This window comes from Sarcophilus harrisii, chromosome 3 (assembly GCF_902635505.1).
Source record: "Sarcophilus harrisii chromosome 3, mSarHar1.11, whole genome shotgun sequence".
NCBI lineage: Eukaryota > Metazoa > Chordata > Mammalia > Dasyuromorphia > Dasyuridae > Sarcophilus > Sarcophilus harrisii.
This window is the reverse complement of record NC_045428.1, coordinates 307,346,277-307,365,087: the sequence shown is the minus strand read 5'-3', so window position 1 is coordinate 307,365,087 and position 18,811 is coordinate 307,346,277. Positions and strand designations below refer to the sequence as shown.

Here is an 18,811-nt window from a genome sequence, read left to right as displayed (position 1 = left end):
CACCAATGAAATAACAAATCAAGTTCCTGTCTAGCAGGCATTTAATAATATTTACTGATTTGTTGGGAAATCATGTTATTAGTTGAAAATGACTTCAGGAAGCCAAACAGAGGTTGGATAATCCTTGTTGGGACTTTGTAAATTTACTTTATTGGGCATATTGTTGGGCTAGTTGACTCCTGAGTTATTTTCTAACACTGAGATTCTATGACTAAATAAGATATCTCTTCTAACTTGTTACTAAATTAGTGAATCAAGACAAATAAGTAATTGCAACATAGTACATCAAAAAAGATGTCAAAGTCATTGCCACCCCAACAATCTCTGATGACTCTGACTTGAGGATTTTAGTTTATCAAGTGTCTATATAAAGGTTGTTATATAATGTGATTGTTAATTCAGTCTCAAAGATTTGAGGAGGCAGCTGGGTAGTACAGTAGATAAAACATTGTCAATAGGACCTGAATTCAAATCTGACCTCAGATACTATCTGGGTGACCTGGGCAAATCATTTAACCTAGTTTGCCTCAGTTTCTTCATCTGTAAAATGAGCTAGAGAAGGAAATAACAAACCACTCCAATATTTTTGCCAAAAAAAATCCCAAATGGGGTCACTAAGATTTGAACATGACTCAACAAAACAAACAAACAAAAAGGCTTTGGCTCTCCTAGGACTAATAATCAGGATCAGGGTTTCACAGACTTGAAGGATGCTAAATTTGGAAGTGATTATAGTCTAACCCTCTCATTTCACAGAAGAATAAACTGAGGCTGAGGGGAAAACAATTTGCTCAAAAATAATGTAGCCAGGAGATAATGGCAAAGCCTTCACTCAAATCTACGCCTTTGGACTTCAGATCCAGAGATCTTTTCATAAGGCATTTTTTTCTATGGAAGTACACATTTAAAAATACTAAAAGATGATCAGTTTTTGGTTCACTGGTCCTCTCTGTTTCAGCACCTGGTCTTCTTCAGGAGGAAGGGAAGAAACACAGCTAACTCTTTATCTGAGTCAGCATTTTATTGGCCTAAGGCACCACACTCTCATGCTTGTAATATAAATACTAATAATAGGAAGACCTTTGCAATAATAATTAGAAAAGGTCTTACTAAGGTTCTATCATCCCTGTCAGTGACGAATGTAGTAAGGTCCTTGTATCCAAAATAAAGCTTTGGGTGACTGAAGTGATCAACAAAGAAATAGAGTCTAACTGGATTATCTCAAAATAAATTATTTGAGCACTGGGATCATAGTATCAGGGGAAGAATGGGGTATAGAATGGCATTTGAATTAGTCTTCCTGCAGCTTAATTAATGCTACAGGAGAATTTTCAAGGGACTATGCCTGGAGTTTGCCTCTCACTGTAATTAAAAGGCTTTCCCAAGGTAGAAAACTCTCCTCCTTGCCTTCTTTCTCCTCAAAGTCCACTCCATCCAAAGGAGAATTTTTCCCTAGTTCAATTACTGCAAGAACGGTAAGAAGTCATAATTTGAAAACTGTCTCAAGGGGGAAGGAAAAAAACAACAGAATAGACAGAGAAATATAGTAAGAATGTAAAAAAGGAGAAAAACTCAGAAAAAGGAGAGTAAGATAGACCTAAGGGAGATGGACAGAGAAGAAAAAAACTGTTATCTTTGTGAAGGATGAAAGCAATATCTGAAGTTTGAAAATCTACCAGCTAGAGAGATAAAACTTACTTAGTGGCAACTTTTTAAAGGAAACAGAGAGCTTCAGATAAAGAGACTTTTTTTTTTGAGAGGTTTACAACAAGGATTATCTTCGAGATGCTTTTTTTCTCTTTTTTCTGTCCTCAAAGTATTAAATTATATTTTTAAAATCCCTGAAACACCATGTTGTACAGATAAAAGGACTTCTCTAAATCAGGGGAAGTCATAGGCTTGACTATTTGTGTGTGTATGTTTATACATATATGTTTGTATATGTTCTTTCATTTAAATAGTAAAAACATTTCTATTTTCTATAGTGCACACTTGTGAAGTGGAATGGCCAGTTCCCCAGAAGCCCCAAAGATGCCAAAATTTTAGCAATAGATCTTATCCCTGATGGCAGACTCTCTATCTTTGATATGATTTCAACCCCTGACTTTTGAACTCTCCTTCTTCTGCCCCCATCTCTGCAAAACAAAACAAAACAAAGGAAAAATGACTACTTTTGGTAATATTCTTTCCCCCTATTTTTTGGTGACCTGTTGAATAAAGTGCATAATGTCTGGGATAGGAGAGATATTGGTTACAGTTTGGAAGAAATGTTCAGTAGTCTTTTAGCTCCCCTATAGCTTCTCCATTAGCTTTTAACGGATCATTGATTTATGATAGCTAAAAGAATGCAAGGTCATTAAAGAAAGGAATACTTTCGTTTTTGATTTTTGTCTCTCCAGTGCCCAGCATAGTACTTGGCACATCATAGCAGATGCTTTGTAATGTTTGTTGACTGAGTGACTAATAAATCTTCTGGGAACAAAGGTGATCTTTATGGTCATTTCCAGTTCTAATGCTATTCTGTAGATCTCCTATCAATAAATTCAGCCTGAACACAGAAGCACTGGGGAAAAGTTCTGATCTTCTCGAATCTAGAAAGCAGGGGTAATGCCTAATGAGAAAGAGGGAAGGGTGCTATCTTCAGAAGCAACAATTCAAAGCTGGGCCAGGCTTCAGACCTGGCAGAGATGCTATACCGCTCCTCCATCTTGGCCCCTCATATCCCATTTCTGATCATTTTTATTGTCTGTTTCCCATGCATGGAAGTTTCTCCTTCCTTATCTCTGTCTCCTGGCAGTTTTTCAGGTCTCAACAAAGATTCCACCTTCTCCAAGAAGTCTTTCTCAGATTCCCATGATGGTAATGCCTTCCCTCTGAGATTATTTCCAGTTTATCATGTCTATATTTAATTTATATATGGTTATTGGCATGTTGTTTCCCCTTTACACTATTAGCCCTTTACAATCAAGTACTAATTTTGCCTTTGTAGCTTCAGGGCTTAGGATTTCACAAAGCCTAGGGGGCCAAAGAGACACTCTATATACTGGAACTGAATTCAATTCAAGAAGCAATATGCAAGATTCAAATATGAAAAATGATATAGATTCTGCCCTACAGGACATTCCTAACTTAAGAAGAAGGTTTACAAGAAGATTATCTTCAAAATGATATATCTCTTCTTTCTGTCTTCTATTAAAGTATAAGGAAAAAATCCCCAGTTTGTCTGGATAGTAAACAGACTTCTCTACTGTAAAGCTGGATATGTGGTTCAAAGCTAGGTGAAAGATACTTTTAAATGCCAGGTCATGCAAATAAGAGTGATATGTGTGAGATAACTGCAAAGGAGAGATTTACATTAAGGACTCTGGGGAAATCTGAGTAAAGGGAAATCATTTTCATCTGGGGGAATCAGGGAAACTTCATGGTGGAAGTATCTCTGAAGCTGAGCCTAAAAGGAAGAGAAGGATTTTAAAAAGCAGAGATATGGAGAAAAATGTTTCTGGCATGGGCCAGGATCTATAAATGGACAGAAATAGGTGACAATAGAATAGGATTTAATACAATTAATAATCCAGTTTGCTTAGAAAGTAGAATACATAGGATTATAGATTTAAAGCTGGAAAGAACCTTTGACTCCACTGAGAACAATCCCCTTATTTAAAAGATGAAGAAATTGAGACACAGATAAAAGTGAATTGCCCAGAATCACTCAACTGATGAGTATCTAAGATGAGTTTGTATTTAGGTTTTTCTGACTAAGAGGCAAGGGTTCCATTCATTAGAAGGTATGAAAGTTGGGTTGAAGTCCAATTGTGATTTAAATATCAGGCTAAGAAATTTGTATCCTGATCTACGTATAATAAGGAATTATTAAAGGTTTTTTGAACTAGAGATAATGTTAGACTTGGGCATTAGGAAGATTGATTTGACAACTTTGTGCATCTTTATGCCTTTTCTATTTTCCTTGCCCCTGTTAGCAAAATTTCTGATAAGGGGTGTGTATCATTGGCATGAGTCTGCTTCATTAATCAACAAAACAATCAATATGCATTTATTCAAAATCTGCCTAATGTACCAGACACTGTAATAGGCAGAAAACTGGGAGGATGGGTGGGCACATGGGATTCAAGAGTCAACAAGATCTGAGTCCCAATCTTGCCTCAGAGATTTATTAGCTATGTGATCCTAAGCAAGTCATTTAATTTCTGTTTGCCTTTGTTTCCTTCTCTATAAAATGGAGATAATGATAATATCTCCCTCAACTGGTTAGTATGAGGATCAGATGAATTAATATATATTTAAAGTGTTTTGAAAATCTAAAGTGTTTCATAAATGCTAATTGTTATTATTATTGTTATTATTATTGTTAGGCCCTGAGGACACAAAGATGAAAAATTAAGAAATGAAATAATCCCTGCCTTTAAGAAACTTATACTCCACATAGGGAGAAAAGTACATAAGAAATAAAATAAATAAAAGCTAAAAGATAATAATAAGTCCTCCTAGCACTTAGGGGGACTAGGAGTTGTTGTCTGAGTTTAGCTTTGAGGGAAACCAAGGATGATATGAGAACTTCTTTGCCTGGAAAGATGAGAATGTATTACGGAGTCGCTGTTTCTAGTAAAATATAAGGTCCTAGAGGGAAAGAGTTATTTACAGCCTACTACTGTGTACTTTATGATTTCTGGTTAATGGCGAAATTAGTTAAGATTTAACTCTTTTCTTTCAGAAGGAAGAAACTAAAGGCATAGTAACTTGGCCACAGTTTTTAGAATTTTTTCTAATGATCTACATAAGGTAGGTACTACCTTGATGGAGGGTATTATATACTCTGCTATTACAATTCCAATCCCAAATTCTGCCTCTGAGGCAGTTAAGTGGTACAGTAGACAGAACACTGAGTCTGGATTTAGGAAAATCTGAGTACAAATCAAACACTTGCCAGCTCTAGAGGTCTGGGCAAGTCATTTAACTTGTTTGTCTCAGTTCCTTCAATTGTAAAGTGGAAATATTAACATCACCTGCCTCATAGGACTTTTATGAGAATCAAATGAGCTAATTTTGTTAAACGTTTATCAGAGTGCCTGTCATGCAGTAAGTATCATAGAAATGCTTATTCCCTGTTCCCATCTAGGAATAATATCTTCTGGCATTGTCATAGCTTTACTAGCACTCCCTCTATCAATCCTCACTATAACCCTGTGAAGGCAGTATCCCTATTTTACAAATGAGGAAACAGGCCCCAAGAGTTTAAGTGATTTGTTCATTGTTCTATAGCTTGTAAACTCTAGAGAAGAGATTCAAAACCTGAGTTTTTTTTTTGGTTCAAATCTAATGCCCTTTTTATTCTATTACATTTCAAAAATTGAGGGTTTGAATTAGATGAACACAAAAGTCACTCTTAGTTGTAAACCCTATGATCCTAGGATTAGAGAGAAGTCATCTAAATCAGTTACATGATTGGGTTTGTTAATTTATGTCTTGGTTACTCATGCCAGAAGTTTGGAATTCTGAGAGATTTGAAATTAGAGTTACTAAAAAAAACCAAAAAGATTGTCTGTCTCTGAGCTTTCCATATTTGCTCAAAAAAAAAGCAAGTTATTGGACAGTATCATGGTGTAAGATTAAACTCTTTGCCCAAGTTCTGTCCTAGTAACAAAGCCCATTCATTATTCATCATATGTATAATGTCTGATACCTTCAAAAGTACAGTAATGAATGGTTAGAAGACAAGAAAATAATCATGAAATGATTAAGTTCTCAAGAGAGAAATAAAGAGTAACCCTTAAGTCTATATGAGCCTATTATACAGAGTAAATTGTAATAACCATCTTGTAGATCATAGATTTAGAATTTCAAAGATTTTAGAAGTCATATAGGCCAACTGTTTCATTTCATTTTTTGAGACTCTTGTTCAGTCATTTTTCATTCATCTCTGATTTTTTCTGACCTTATTTTGGGTTTTCTTGGCAAAGATACTGGAGTAGTTTGCCATTTCCTTCTTTAGTTCATTGTGCAGATGAGAAGTACTGAAAATACAGAAAACTGAAGTAAACAGGATTAAGTGACTTTTTCACTCAGCTAATAAATGTCTAAGAACAGATTTGAACTCACAAAGATGAGTCTTATTAATTCCAAGCCCAGTACTCTATTCATCTAACTGCTTTATCTTCTCTAGGATGAAAGTACAAGGACTACTCCTGAGCCTGACTCCACTAGTAACTGACAGGAAAATCTGACCTATTCTGTTTGTGATTGCTTTGGTTTATCTCTCCTTAGGCAATATGAGATTCCCTAGATCTCAGGTCTCATTATATTAGGGTTGTACTTAGATGAGACAAATGATCAAGTTTAGCCCTACTACATCTCAGAACTCATGAACTCAAGAGATCAACCAGCTTTAGTTTCCTTGGTAACAGGAAATATAGAAATATATCACCACATTAGCCAGCTCTTTCATTTTAGTTATGAATGAGTGAATGAATTAATGAATGAATAAAAATCATTTATTAACTTGTGACTAGATATGAGCATTGTATGAAGTACTAGGGGTATAAATAGAAAAGCAAGGCTAACTGCTTTCCAAGACTTAACATGCCAATTAGGGATCCAAAATAGGCAGGTTGGTTCATTAATAAAGAATAAACATCCAGAGGTTTTCAGGGCACAGTAGAATGTAAAATAACAATGCTAGTTGTTTTTGTAGACATAATGGTGGGGTAGGTGGTAAGGTATTTCATCTTACCAGAAGGATTGTGGTTGATGATTTCCTTGATCATTAATTAGTATGGTATCTGTAAATAGTTGTAGATCTTGATAGATCTAGTCCATTACCATTGGAAAAGGAGGAGGTTCTCATAGGATTTTAGGAGGGGTAGGATGCTGCTAGGAAGCAAATAGCTTCTCCATGGCCTGTCTGCTTCATTCATTTTTACCAGACAGATCTATCTGGGATTGATATTAGAAATTATAGGGCATTTTCTGAAAGGAATGGGGTGTGCTAAATAGATTTTAGGGTATATTCTAAGACTATATAAAATGATTAAGCCAATAGCATGGAGCCATGGAACTACTGGCACTTTGTAGAGATTTTCTAGGAAAAAATGATTCTCAGACTTTTCTGTGTCATAGGGCCCTTTCACAGTTTTGATCAAGCCTATGAACCATTTTTCAGAATCATTTTATTAATGCATAAGGTAAAATCAATCAATTAATAAACATTTAGTAAGCATTTATTATGTGCCAAGCACTGTGCTAAGTATTACTACAAAGGAAACCAATTATATTTAAACAGTTTATTTCTGTATCCACCCATGTTTGTCTTCCTCTGTCTTTGTCTCTGTGTCTCTCTGTCCCTCTCTCCTCTCTCTGTCTCTCTGTTCTTCTCTTTCTCTTTTTTTCTCTCTCTCCCCATCTATCTATTCATGTATCCATTCCTCTATCTGTCGACCTAAGTATTAAAAAATTCATGGACTCCAGGTCAAATTCTCCTCCTCTAAGATATAGTGACAACCTGATCAAGGAGAATCTGGAAAGAAACTACAATTGAAACAGATGAGATGTGTGCTCTAGGCTCACAGAGATAGTTGCTAGCAGAATCACATTTAGAACCTAGGTCCTTTGATGCTAAATCCAACATTTTTCCATAACAACAAAACAAGATGAGAAGAACAAAGGAAGAATACAAAGATAATTTTGTGATGACTAGAAGGGAGGTTGTATATATAATTCACACGGGAGAAGAAGGACATAACTAGGAAAACTTCCCAAGAACAGAGTGTAGTAAGCATGAAATAGACATAACTAAGCCACTTCCAAGAGCTCCACATGAAAGGTGAAAAACAATTGAACTAGCATCATTAGACTCTGCCCTGTTGAATGCAGGTAATAAGACAGGTTGATAAGAACAAATAACAAATGAAAGGAGATAAAGTGTCAAGAAAAGTACGAAAGGAGAAAAGAAAAAAAAAAAAAAAACAGCAGGAAAGGAGACAATGGAGGCAGGCCATAAAGGAGACAGCTTTGTATATGGTTCATTGAGTAAGAAAGAGAAATTCATGTAGAAAAGGTGCATAGAAGAGGATAATTGGTCCACTAAGATGGAAGCCAAGACCACAAAGGAGTAAAAAATGTAAGAAGGGGGGAAACAGAAGCCAGAAGAATTGGAAGAAAAAGAGAGATCAAATCTTGAGAGAACAGGATAGAGTTAAAAGAATTCATTAAATTCATACCCACCCCCCCTCACCAAACATGAGTAAAGATCAACATGAAGTAGCGGTGTGTAATATGAATAACTTAAGAATGTAGAAGGCTAAAGATGAAACAGCTTCTAGAGCTCTGAAGAAAGATCTTGTTGAAATTTTAGTTTGAAAAGAATACAATAGGCTCGATATTAAGGGAAAAAAATTATTTGTTCACAAAAGGACTAGGTTGAGGCTAAGTCATTTCCTGTAGTAGATTATAATATCACCAGAAATCATGGTTGTTTTATTTTTGATTCTGTATCTAGTGGTTTTGTTGAATAGAATTTTGGTCTTCCTACTGGTTAGAAGAACAGAGAACAATGTAAGGTTAAGATACTTTTCTTTTAAAAAAATTTAAAAACACTTTTCAAATAAATGATCTGGGTTATCCAAAGATATGGAATTTGATTGGGTTGATGACTGGTAAAGGACTTTAAAGACTGTTTCCATTTGTGCTAGAAAAGGCAGATCCTGCATATGGATTAATGTGGAAGAAAAGATCAAATTTGTGAATGTTTATTCCCTTGCAAAGAAACTTGAAGGGAACACATTATTTAGAGGCATGATGCCTTTCTTTCAACAAAAAAGGGTGTGTATGTGGGTGTAGGTGTGGGTATGTGTGTAAACTGTGTCTTGGCAATAAAGAGTAGGACAGAGAGTAACCAGAAAGTGAGACATGAAGTTAGATAATTAGAACTGGTCTATAAATACATAAGAAGTTTATTTTGGATACACATTCTGGGGCATGCTTTTTATAAAAATATACTAGTAGAACTGAGAAAACCTGATGATGCCATTGGAATAATCAAAATAAATTTCTTTAAAACTGGTAAATCTCTCGATGATAATAAAGACTTGTAACAGGTTCTATCCAGTTTAATGCAGGGAGGTCACCTGGGGCTGGGACAGGCAAAGATAATAAGAAGTCAAGTTTACTGGAAGAAAAAAGAAGGCAAAAAAATACATAAGAACAGGAAGGATTCTTTTTTTAATATGGTAAGAAGGATAATCAATGGGTAGAAAGATCTATTCCCCTTTTATGACTTGAGAGACTGATAGGGCATATTATTAAAGAATTTTCTGAAAAAAAAGTTCTTAAGAAGAGGAACAAAGCCAATGTTTTTTTTAACAGAAATATATATATATATATATATATATATATATATATATATATATATTTCCCCAGTGAAAAATTTACCAAAGGACATAGAGAAAACAAAGGCCAGAAAGATTAAGTAAAAAGGAGTGAGAGAATCAAGATGATGAGGAAAGAAATTGAAATTCTAGCAGCGGTTTACCTACAAACATCCCAGCATGCACAAAGAGAAGAGAGGTAGACAATAAGGTTAAACAATAAAATACAAATTGAGATGGCTCTTAAATAAAAGTTTGACAGCAGTTCAAGAAATTTCCAGGAGAAAAAAGAGGACATAGACAAGTACCTCCCAGCCAACATGGTCTTGCACATAGGAAGTAAAATGGACCAATGCCTAAGGATTTCTTGCTTTTCCTCATTGTGGTAGAAGCATCATGTACTAAAAAGTCCCTTGCTAATTGTATTAGGCTAATAATTCCCTAAAAGATAATGGAATGATCATTGAGCCTTAATTGATCCAAGGAACTAAATCTCAAACCATCAGTGTAGCTTCCTGATTTTCCAAGTACAAAAGTCCAGCTCACAAGGAGCAGATACTTCCTTATGTTTTGACACATGGTTCTGACGAGACATATCACCATTGTGGAAACAATGGACCTGAAACCAACATAATCCATATTCTAACCTCACTGAATAGGTTTCCTGTGCCATTGCAAAGCAAACATCTTTTGTTAGTTAGTCTATAGAAAACTTATTTCATTCCAACCCCGAGTCTGAACTACCTGACCATTCTAACTCAGGCTTGGGCTAAAACATCCATGGACAAATTTTTAAGACATCTTTGAGGCAAACAGTACCTGAATTCTAAAAATGTCTTCCTAGAGAAGCCTAAAGAAAGATGTTGAAGTGACTGACCATGTGGACTTGGAAATTAAGAATTAGAAAGATTGATAGATATGGTACATAGTGAAAAAAAATATATATGGTTTCCTCATAAACTTCTGAGAACTGCAGGATGTATTTTGAGGGGGGAAAAGCAAGTTAATCACTAGGCACAGGTCTTCAATATAGACATTTTAAAAATGTTTGTTGAATTGAATTGGAGACACAAATGGATTCAAGAAGGGATTGGCCTGACTAAACTATTGGAGATGGGGAGGCATTTCTGAGCTGGAGAGCTTTGTGACAGATCTTTTTAAACCTGTGGGAGTAGATTGAGCAAACTTGGAGCAACAGTCTGCTGGAGAAGCACATATCTCAGTTATTTTGCTTGGGAGAAGAGGAAACGACCAAAATAATGACATTTAAAATAGGAAAGAAATTAATTTGGAAATTGGAAGCAAATGACATTACTAAAAATTCTTTACAAAATTTTTGCAGGTCTTTATTTTTTTTCAAAGTCTGGTGGGAATAACAGATGGAGTTACAGGCAGAGGTATGCCCTTGAGGGCTAGAAAAGAACTGACTAACTGGTGAACCTAAGAGATATGACAGAATATACTAAGGAGAGGAGATAGGAAGAATAATCGGTAAACTTAGATAAAGGAAAAGCTTTTGATTGAAGGATCTATGTTTTTCTTTTCAAGGATATGCAAAGATGAGAAGTACCTGAAAAAATTACCAGATGTGTGAAGAAATTATGTATCAAAATGATTGGTATTCCTTATATTCGGTGAGTGGGAAACATGCAAAAAAAAATAAATTGTGAAATTAAAGGAAGCAAGGTGTGTGTGTGTAATCCAATATATAGGACATTTGGAAATCATCCTTAGATAATTCTTTAAGACTGAGCATGTGATAGTCTATTGCCCTTCCTATTGCTGTTCATCATTCTTGAACAGGACCAATGACATCATGGGTGATATCTTGACTTGTCCGTGAATTGGATTTATTTAAGGCAGAGTCAGACAAAGTCATCAGCCTCACTCTAACTTCCTGAGTCATTGAAATCTAGTAGTAAGACAAAAATCAAGGTGACATTTTCAGTGGCTAATGAAACTCTAAGCACACCACAGCACCTGCTTCAGCTACTTTCATGGCTGTTGAAACTGATTATTCTCTTTTCCCCATTTCACTGGGGGAAGTTTTTATGGGTTGGAGTACAATGGCCCCCTAAATCACCGATGGGTCTGAGGCCCATCAGTTACCCTCAACCTTGTTTTGTCCATATGCCAAAATGGTTTTATTGGGGTACAGTTGGGATGTATGAGGTATTACTGGGAGGATAAGCATTTGCTAAGCCCATTTCAGGGATACTTAGCCACTTTGGGTATCTACTTGTCACCCAACTTTCACCTGTGGCCCCAAGAAACCCTAGTTTGTCCCTTCTTCCCATTGATTGATTGGTTTGTTGTTCTTTGTTCTCAAAGAAGACCAAAGTGACATCACTATGTTAAAGTCAAATTACAATATGTCCAATTGTAGTTAATCAGCCCAAATACCCTTGCATTATCTAATCTCTCACTACTGTAGGTAGCTATGACTAATTTGCAGAGAAGATTTTGACCTGAATTGATAGGTATAGAAATATCATATACCCACAAAATCACAAATCTAGTTCTTATCTCAATGGAAAAATAAAGGAAACATAATAAAAAGGATAGCTCATGTATCAGTCCTTGAAGGAAAGGGGCTAGGTATGATCACTGAAAAACTGATGAGCACTTTAATATTGAGAAAGCAGTTTGGTATGGTTAGAGTTAAGGCTACAAGACCTGAGTTTGAATTCTAGCTCTGACAGTCAGAACTGTGTAACCAAGGGCAATGAAAGAAAAATATGACATTCAAAAATCAAAGTTATTTCCTAATCTTAGTTTACTATATATGCTTTTGTCTGGCAAATTCTGTAATATCTCTTAGGTTCATCAAACTGTTAATTATCTTCTCCCTTGAGGGAACACCTCTGCCTATCATCCCATTTGCTATTCTCACCAGAGTTTGAAGCAAAATCTCTACAAAGCTATTGCAATTAATGTTTTGTTAATACCAATGCCTTCAGATCTCTAATATTTTTGGCCCCTTCTTTTTCAGTGCTATTTTATGGCCATTTCCTTGTGTACTAAATCAAATGTCCTAGACATTCTTCTGTGTATCAGTGGGTCCTAAGGCTCTATCTGTGAGACCCTTCTCACAAATATTGCAAAATTCAAGCAGGAGGTCCAGTTGACTCACAATCTCTCCAACCCCTTGATCAGACCACTCCCTTCAAACTCAATTCAATTTAATTAATTTATCTGAATCTCAATTTCCTCTGCTGTAAATTGGGGATTAAAAGGACCTACTCATTATAATTGAGTGTTGTAATGAGGAGAATACTTTGTAAAATCCTAAAGCACTAACTCTTAAGTACTATATGAATTCAGAACATTATTACTGATATTAAATAAATTGTCCAGTTTATAAAATACCTTCTCTGTAGTTGAAGAAGAACAGTACTTTCGTGTTTTCCTACCTTCTCAAAAAAATCTAATATGTATATATGTGTGTGTGTGTGTGTATAATATGTATACATATATGTGTATATATACATATCTGATTGTTTCTGCATATATATATATATGTGTGTGTATGTACATGTGAGTGTGTGTACATATAACATAAATAGGACAACTGGGTGGTACAGTGCCTAAGAGCACTGGGCCTAAAGTCAGAAAGACTCATCTTCCTGAGTTCAAATCTGGCCTCAGACATTAACTAGTTATGTGACCCTGGACAAGTCACTCACCTCTGCTGTGGTTTTCCTATCTGTAAAATAAGCTGGAGAAGGAAACGGCAAATCAATCCAATATCTTTGAAAAGAATATTCCTAGCAACACCAGAGGGGGTCATGGAGAGTTAAATATGATTTAAATGTCTGGACACACACACATAAACAATGTATATATATATAGTTACATATATATGTTATATATATATAGTGTATGTGTACATATGTGTGTGTGCATATGTATATATATATGTATATTACCTCCCACTCCCAAAATAATGTAAATCCCTTCAAGGGAGGGATTATTTCCCTTCTGTCTTTTTTATTCCAAATCTAACACAGTTCTTGGCACACAATAAACCATTAAAACACATTTGTTGGTTGAATTGTTGATTAATCTAAATAATTTGGTTGGCTGAAGGTGTGTATATGAGAAATTTCAGAATCTATTTTTGCCTGAAAAATAAGGGCAAATTCAGACAAAAGTAAATTATAGTTATTCAGGCAATAGCATATGTGCAGAATCTAATCTTAATCTAATATGGTTTGATGCCAGTCCTGTCTAGAAACCAGGGGATGAGCTAGGAGATTTCTATAATGTGAGAATCCACTGACATTGTTAATGCTATCAGTGGTTAGTTAGAACAGTGTCTCACAGAGATGAGACTAAGATTCTGAAGCTGGTACCCTTGGGAATTAGTTAATCTTATACCGCATGAAGTCATAGAACCATGTATCCTTTACTCTCTTTTGCTAGCCATTTTACAAATGTATGCATTGTTAATGTGGGGTATTAAATGCCAGATGACTGACTCTACAAACCCATAACAAGTTGTGGGAAATACTTCCTCCCTGCCCTGTATCTCCCTGTGTATTTCTCATTGATGATGGAGTAGAAGGTGTTGTCTTCATATAAGGAAGCCTAGAATACTACTGTTAATATATTGTTACATTCTCAAGGAATGAAGTGCAGACTCACCAAAGAGCTGGTGTAGGTGGGGTCCGAGGTATCATCCTGTAGGTAGCGGGAGAGGCCAAAGTCAGACACTTTGCACACTAGGTTACTATTGACAAGAATATTCCTAGCAGCCAGGTCCCGGTGCACATAATTCATCTCCGAAAGATACTTCATACCAGCAGCAATACCCCTGAGCATCCCCACCAGCTGGATCACTGTGAACTGTCCATCGTTTTGCTGTAATTAGATATTTTAAAAAAGTACTTAGGTCATCATAACAACAAAAAAAAAGCATTTTAGAAATTGTAAAGCCCTTATTCCCATTACTCCTTATTTCAGACTTTCCCCTCAAGCCAAAGAAATAGGTGACATTGATAGAGCTCCTTAAGATAGATAAGAATTATCTCATTTGATCCTTATCACAGTAACAAGTAGATATTATTAACTCCATTCTGATGATGAGAAAACTGAAATTCAGAGAGATGAATTGACTTATCTAGCTTTTTTCTTAAATCTAGATCCAGCACATATCTCACAATCTAATTCTGCCCCTATTAACAGTCCCTTTGATGCTCATCCCTTTCCTCAAGACTCCTCTCATGTTGTTCTTTCTCTGGAATATTCTGCTGTTCAAACCAAAGTTCCTCACCCAGGAACAGCTAGATGGTACATTAGATAGAGCATCATCCTTAGAATCAGGCAAGACACTTAACATTTACTAGCTGTGTGACCCTGGACAAGTTACTTAACCCCAATTGCCTCTCTGAAAAAAAAAGGAAAAAGGAAAAGAAGAAATCCCTCGCCTCCCCCACCATGTCTTCCTTGACTAATATAATCATGGCAAGATGAGTCCGTGGTTATGTACTTAGTCCCTCTCAGAGATTTTATATCAATGGATTATCAATTTTGAGCTAGAAAGAACCTGGGAGAGCATTTATGACCACTTCTCCATTTTTCAAAGGTTAAATAATTCTTCTGAATTCAACAGAGAGCAAGTAGTATAGTCAATATTCAAGTCCTGGTTCTCTTATTCCAAAGTCCCCATTTTTTCAATTGCTACATAGATTAGTTTGTATCTCTGTATTTTTATGTGTCTATTTATTCCATTATATTGTATGCTTTTTAGAAAGTTAGTCAAAAAATACTTACTAAGCTTGACTATATGTGCTGGGGATACAAAGAAAGGCAAAAACAAACAAGAAATAACATTTCTGACCTCTAGAAGTTCACAGTTTAATAGCAGAAACATGTTGACAGCTATGTATTAATAAGATGTGCAGGATAAATTGGAAATAATCAAAAGAAGGCAGATACTATCATTAAGAGAAATCAGGAAAAGTTTCTGAAGAAGGTAGAATTTTAGCTAGGATCTGAAAGAAGTCACAGGATGACTATGAGGAGGGTCAGCCTTCTAGCCATGAAGGGAAGCCAGAATAAATGCCCAGAGAGCAAAAAAAAAAAAAAAAAAAAAAAAAAACAGGTGTCACTGGATTTTGGAATATATAGGGGTGGGGTGTAGGGTATAGCAGACTGGATAGGTAGAAAGTGGAGGCTAGAGTAGGAAGAATTTAGGATAAAAATAGACTTTACATTTGATCCTGAAGGTTCTAGAGAACCACTTGAGTTTCTTGAGTAGGAGAGTGACATGATTAAATCTGTGCCTTAGGAAGATCCATTTAACAAACAACTAAGGGAAGTACCATCATGGGCAGAGATTCTAAGCACAGAGAGTCTGATTTACATTTGTGTCACATTTAGCTATATATACTCCTATGCATACTCTTTACACAGTGGTCAATAGGTAAATTAACAAAAATGTAGCACCTCTTCTTTCCCCCTAAGTATGACACCATCACATTCCCCATCATCTCTCTGTAATCGTGTTATCGTATAACAAAAGAATATAGTCAATGAAAGGATCTCACTAGAGTCAGGACACGAATTCTGGCACTAGTTTTGTCCTTGAGTATATGGCCTGAGATCTATTTCTTCAACTCTTTGCCTCATTTTGCTCAGATATAAAAAGGAAGGAATAACAGTTGCCTTGAATGGCATAGTCAGTAAATGGAAGTATTCTTGCTTCTGACAGTATTGGCTGTGTGGACTTCGGTAAGTTGCTTCCATGTTCAATGTCTCAGGAAACTTTCTAAGACTCTAACCTGCAAAAATATACTTGTTCTCATTGGTGAAGGAAGTTTCCCTACTTAGAAATTTTCAATAGCAATGAAATCATAAGCTCAGACCCTATACTTTTCTTAAAGTATAAAGGATGAACATCAAAAATATTGCATCAGTATCAGTTAAGATGTTTGCTTTAAATAATATATATATATATATATATATATATATGCCAACAAAACAATGCATTTGAAAATCTTTTGTCTCAGAATATATTCTATGTAAAGTATAATTATTGGATTATTTCTTATTGGTCCATCCTCATCCTTCTCTTAAGTTTTTTCCTCATGCAAATTTTAAAGACATTACTTCTCAACCTGGATTTATGCTACATATCTTCTATCTAGTTCATATTTTTTGTTGACTCTTCACTGTAAAAAGATGGGAGAAATTGTTATTCAATTGGATAAAAAAATTAACCCAAAAGCCTAACTTTTCATTGTTTTCACATGTGATTAAAATGAGTTTTCTACTTCAACTTCAATCTTATGAATCTGTAAGCAATGTCTCTTATTTGTTCTCTTAGCATTATCTATTCTTCTTTATGTAATTATCATATTCTATAATGCACTATATTTACTGTATAGTTTACTGCTTCTTCTCATTCATTTCGAAAGTCCTCAAGAGCAGAATGTTTCTTTTCTTCTCTGCTGTAGTACTTCCCATAGTAGCCACTTAACTACTAATTGTTTGAATGAATGACTGGTTCTGATTCACTGTTTTCCTTGCTGCCTGTGACAGTAGACAACATATGGTGGAAATGACCAAGGAAATTACCTTGTGGAAACTTTTGGGGGATTTTAATTGTTTTTTTTTTTATTTTAGCAGCTTTGTAAAGGTCCATTTTTGCAAACATATCTAACCAAGTTTGCCATGTCTCTGCATCTAACTGCTTTATCCTGGAATAATGTATCTCGAATCTTTGGAGAATTGCTTTCTATTTTCTTTCTTTTTTCAAATTAAAATCAGTTTCTTATATGGTTTCTGGGGCCAGAAAAGGTTAGACTGTCAAACAGAAAAGCACTATTGCTTCATATTGCTTCAGACACAAGATGAGATGAACTAAGGACATACAAGGGTGACCCTGAAGTTGCAAGGAACTCCTTCTCTGCAAAAGGCACAGGTTTATTAGAAGACTTCCCCAGAGAGGGCTGTCAAAATAGAATTGATGGGGAAGGACATTCTCAGGTGAAGCCCTGACCTCTCAGTCCTCCTGGCTCCTCTTTCATGAGATGAAAGCATATTTTGATCTCAGCAGATTGGAATCTATCACCTCCTTATGTTAGGCCAGTCAGTGTTATATGAAATGAGGCCTGTATGTCCATAATATTCTGGTTCTTGAGTCAATTCATAAACAATGGAGTAGCCAGAACATATTTATTGAACACCATTTTAGCACTATGAGAGATGTTAAGTAAAAATATGATATCATCATGCCCTTATGCATGTTTTAATTTATTTAGGGACATAAGACACAAACACACACAAGGAAAACATTTTTCACTGTTACATTTTGATTTTACAAATGTATAACAAACTTTCCAAACTGCTAGCATCAATTTTTTTAAAAGATAATAAACTACAAAAAAATTTGTTTTGAAATTCAATTGAATGAACGACCACCTTCCTGCATTTTCCTTTGGAAAATAATCTGGAAAGGTTGAGTACTTAAAATGTCAATAAATCCATGGCTGGATGGATGAATGGATGGAGGTATATCTGAGCAATATACAATTTGAATTTTCTTCCCTATAGTTAACAGTTTTTAAGCTGAAATTACTTTCTATACTTGAATTGGAGCAACTTTCTGATGCTACACTAGATAGAAATGATACAAGCTTTTTAGACCCCTTTTCAAATAATTTGTCAACATGAAACTCATTTTTCTTTAAGGAAAAAGCACAGAAAATATTAGAATTAGAAAAGGCTTAGATATCATCTAATCTTCGTTCATCTTTGTACCGATAGAGAAGGGAACATCCTGAGAAGTTATAATTTGCCCTAGGAGATAGTTATGGTAAGTAGAAGAGTAAAATTCTTATGCTATTCCATTCAGTGGACTTTTTTTTTCCACATGGGAATGAGATATCTTGGCTTCTAGTGGGGATATCTCCATTTTGTCTTGACTAGATAACTCAAAGAGATCCATTCAGTTTTATTTCTCTTTGAATAAGAGACATCAATTGACATAGAAATAGAGAGGTTGCCTATCAAGACATCCTGGCATCTGTTAATCTTTTTTGAACCATTGTTCAAGAATATTTGAAAATTGGTTCTACAATCAGGAGAGGTGTACCAGATTAAGTCATGTATTCAATTCCAGAAAGTAAATGTTTAAATATACATTTATTCTCTGTAAGATCCAAGCATGGATATTTTAGGAACACAAAATCAACCATTTTAATATATAGTCAGATAATTTTGTTTTTGTAATCTCTCTGGAATGTAAGAATCAATGTGAGTGGCCAAAAAAAAAAGAATAAAAAGAGTAGGATCATTTCTGATGTGTTGAATGGATAATTGGCTACATAGGGGTCCCAGAAAGCTGAGTTGGACCTAAAGACATTGCTACCCTTCAATGAAAATAAGTTTAAGAAAAAGTCAAGAGCTAAAAGGAAGATATATAACTT

The 18,811-nt window shown here is 35.3% G+C and overlaps 1 protein-coding gene across 5 annotated transcripts in view; it reads right to left on the bottom strand.

Annotated features, from left to right (window-relative positions):
* Positions 1-18,811, bottom strand: part of EPHB1 (EPH receptor B1) — a 705,608-nt gene that overhangs the window by 45,624 nt on the left and 641,173 nt on the right. For all 5 annotated transcript variants that reach the window (XM_031959775.1, XM_031959773.1, XM_031959774.1 and 2 more), the window contains exon 12: positions 14,025-14,240. In XM_031959775.1, the coding sequence (XP_031815635.1) occupies positions 14,025-14,240 (216 nt within the window). The remainder of the gene's footprint in view (positions 1-14,024; positions 14,241-18,811) is intronic.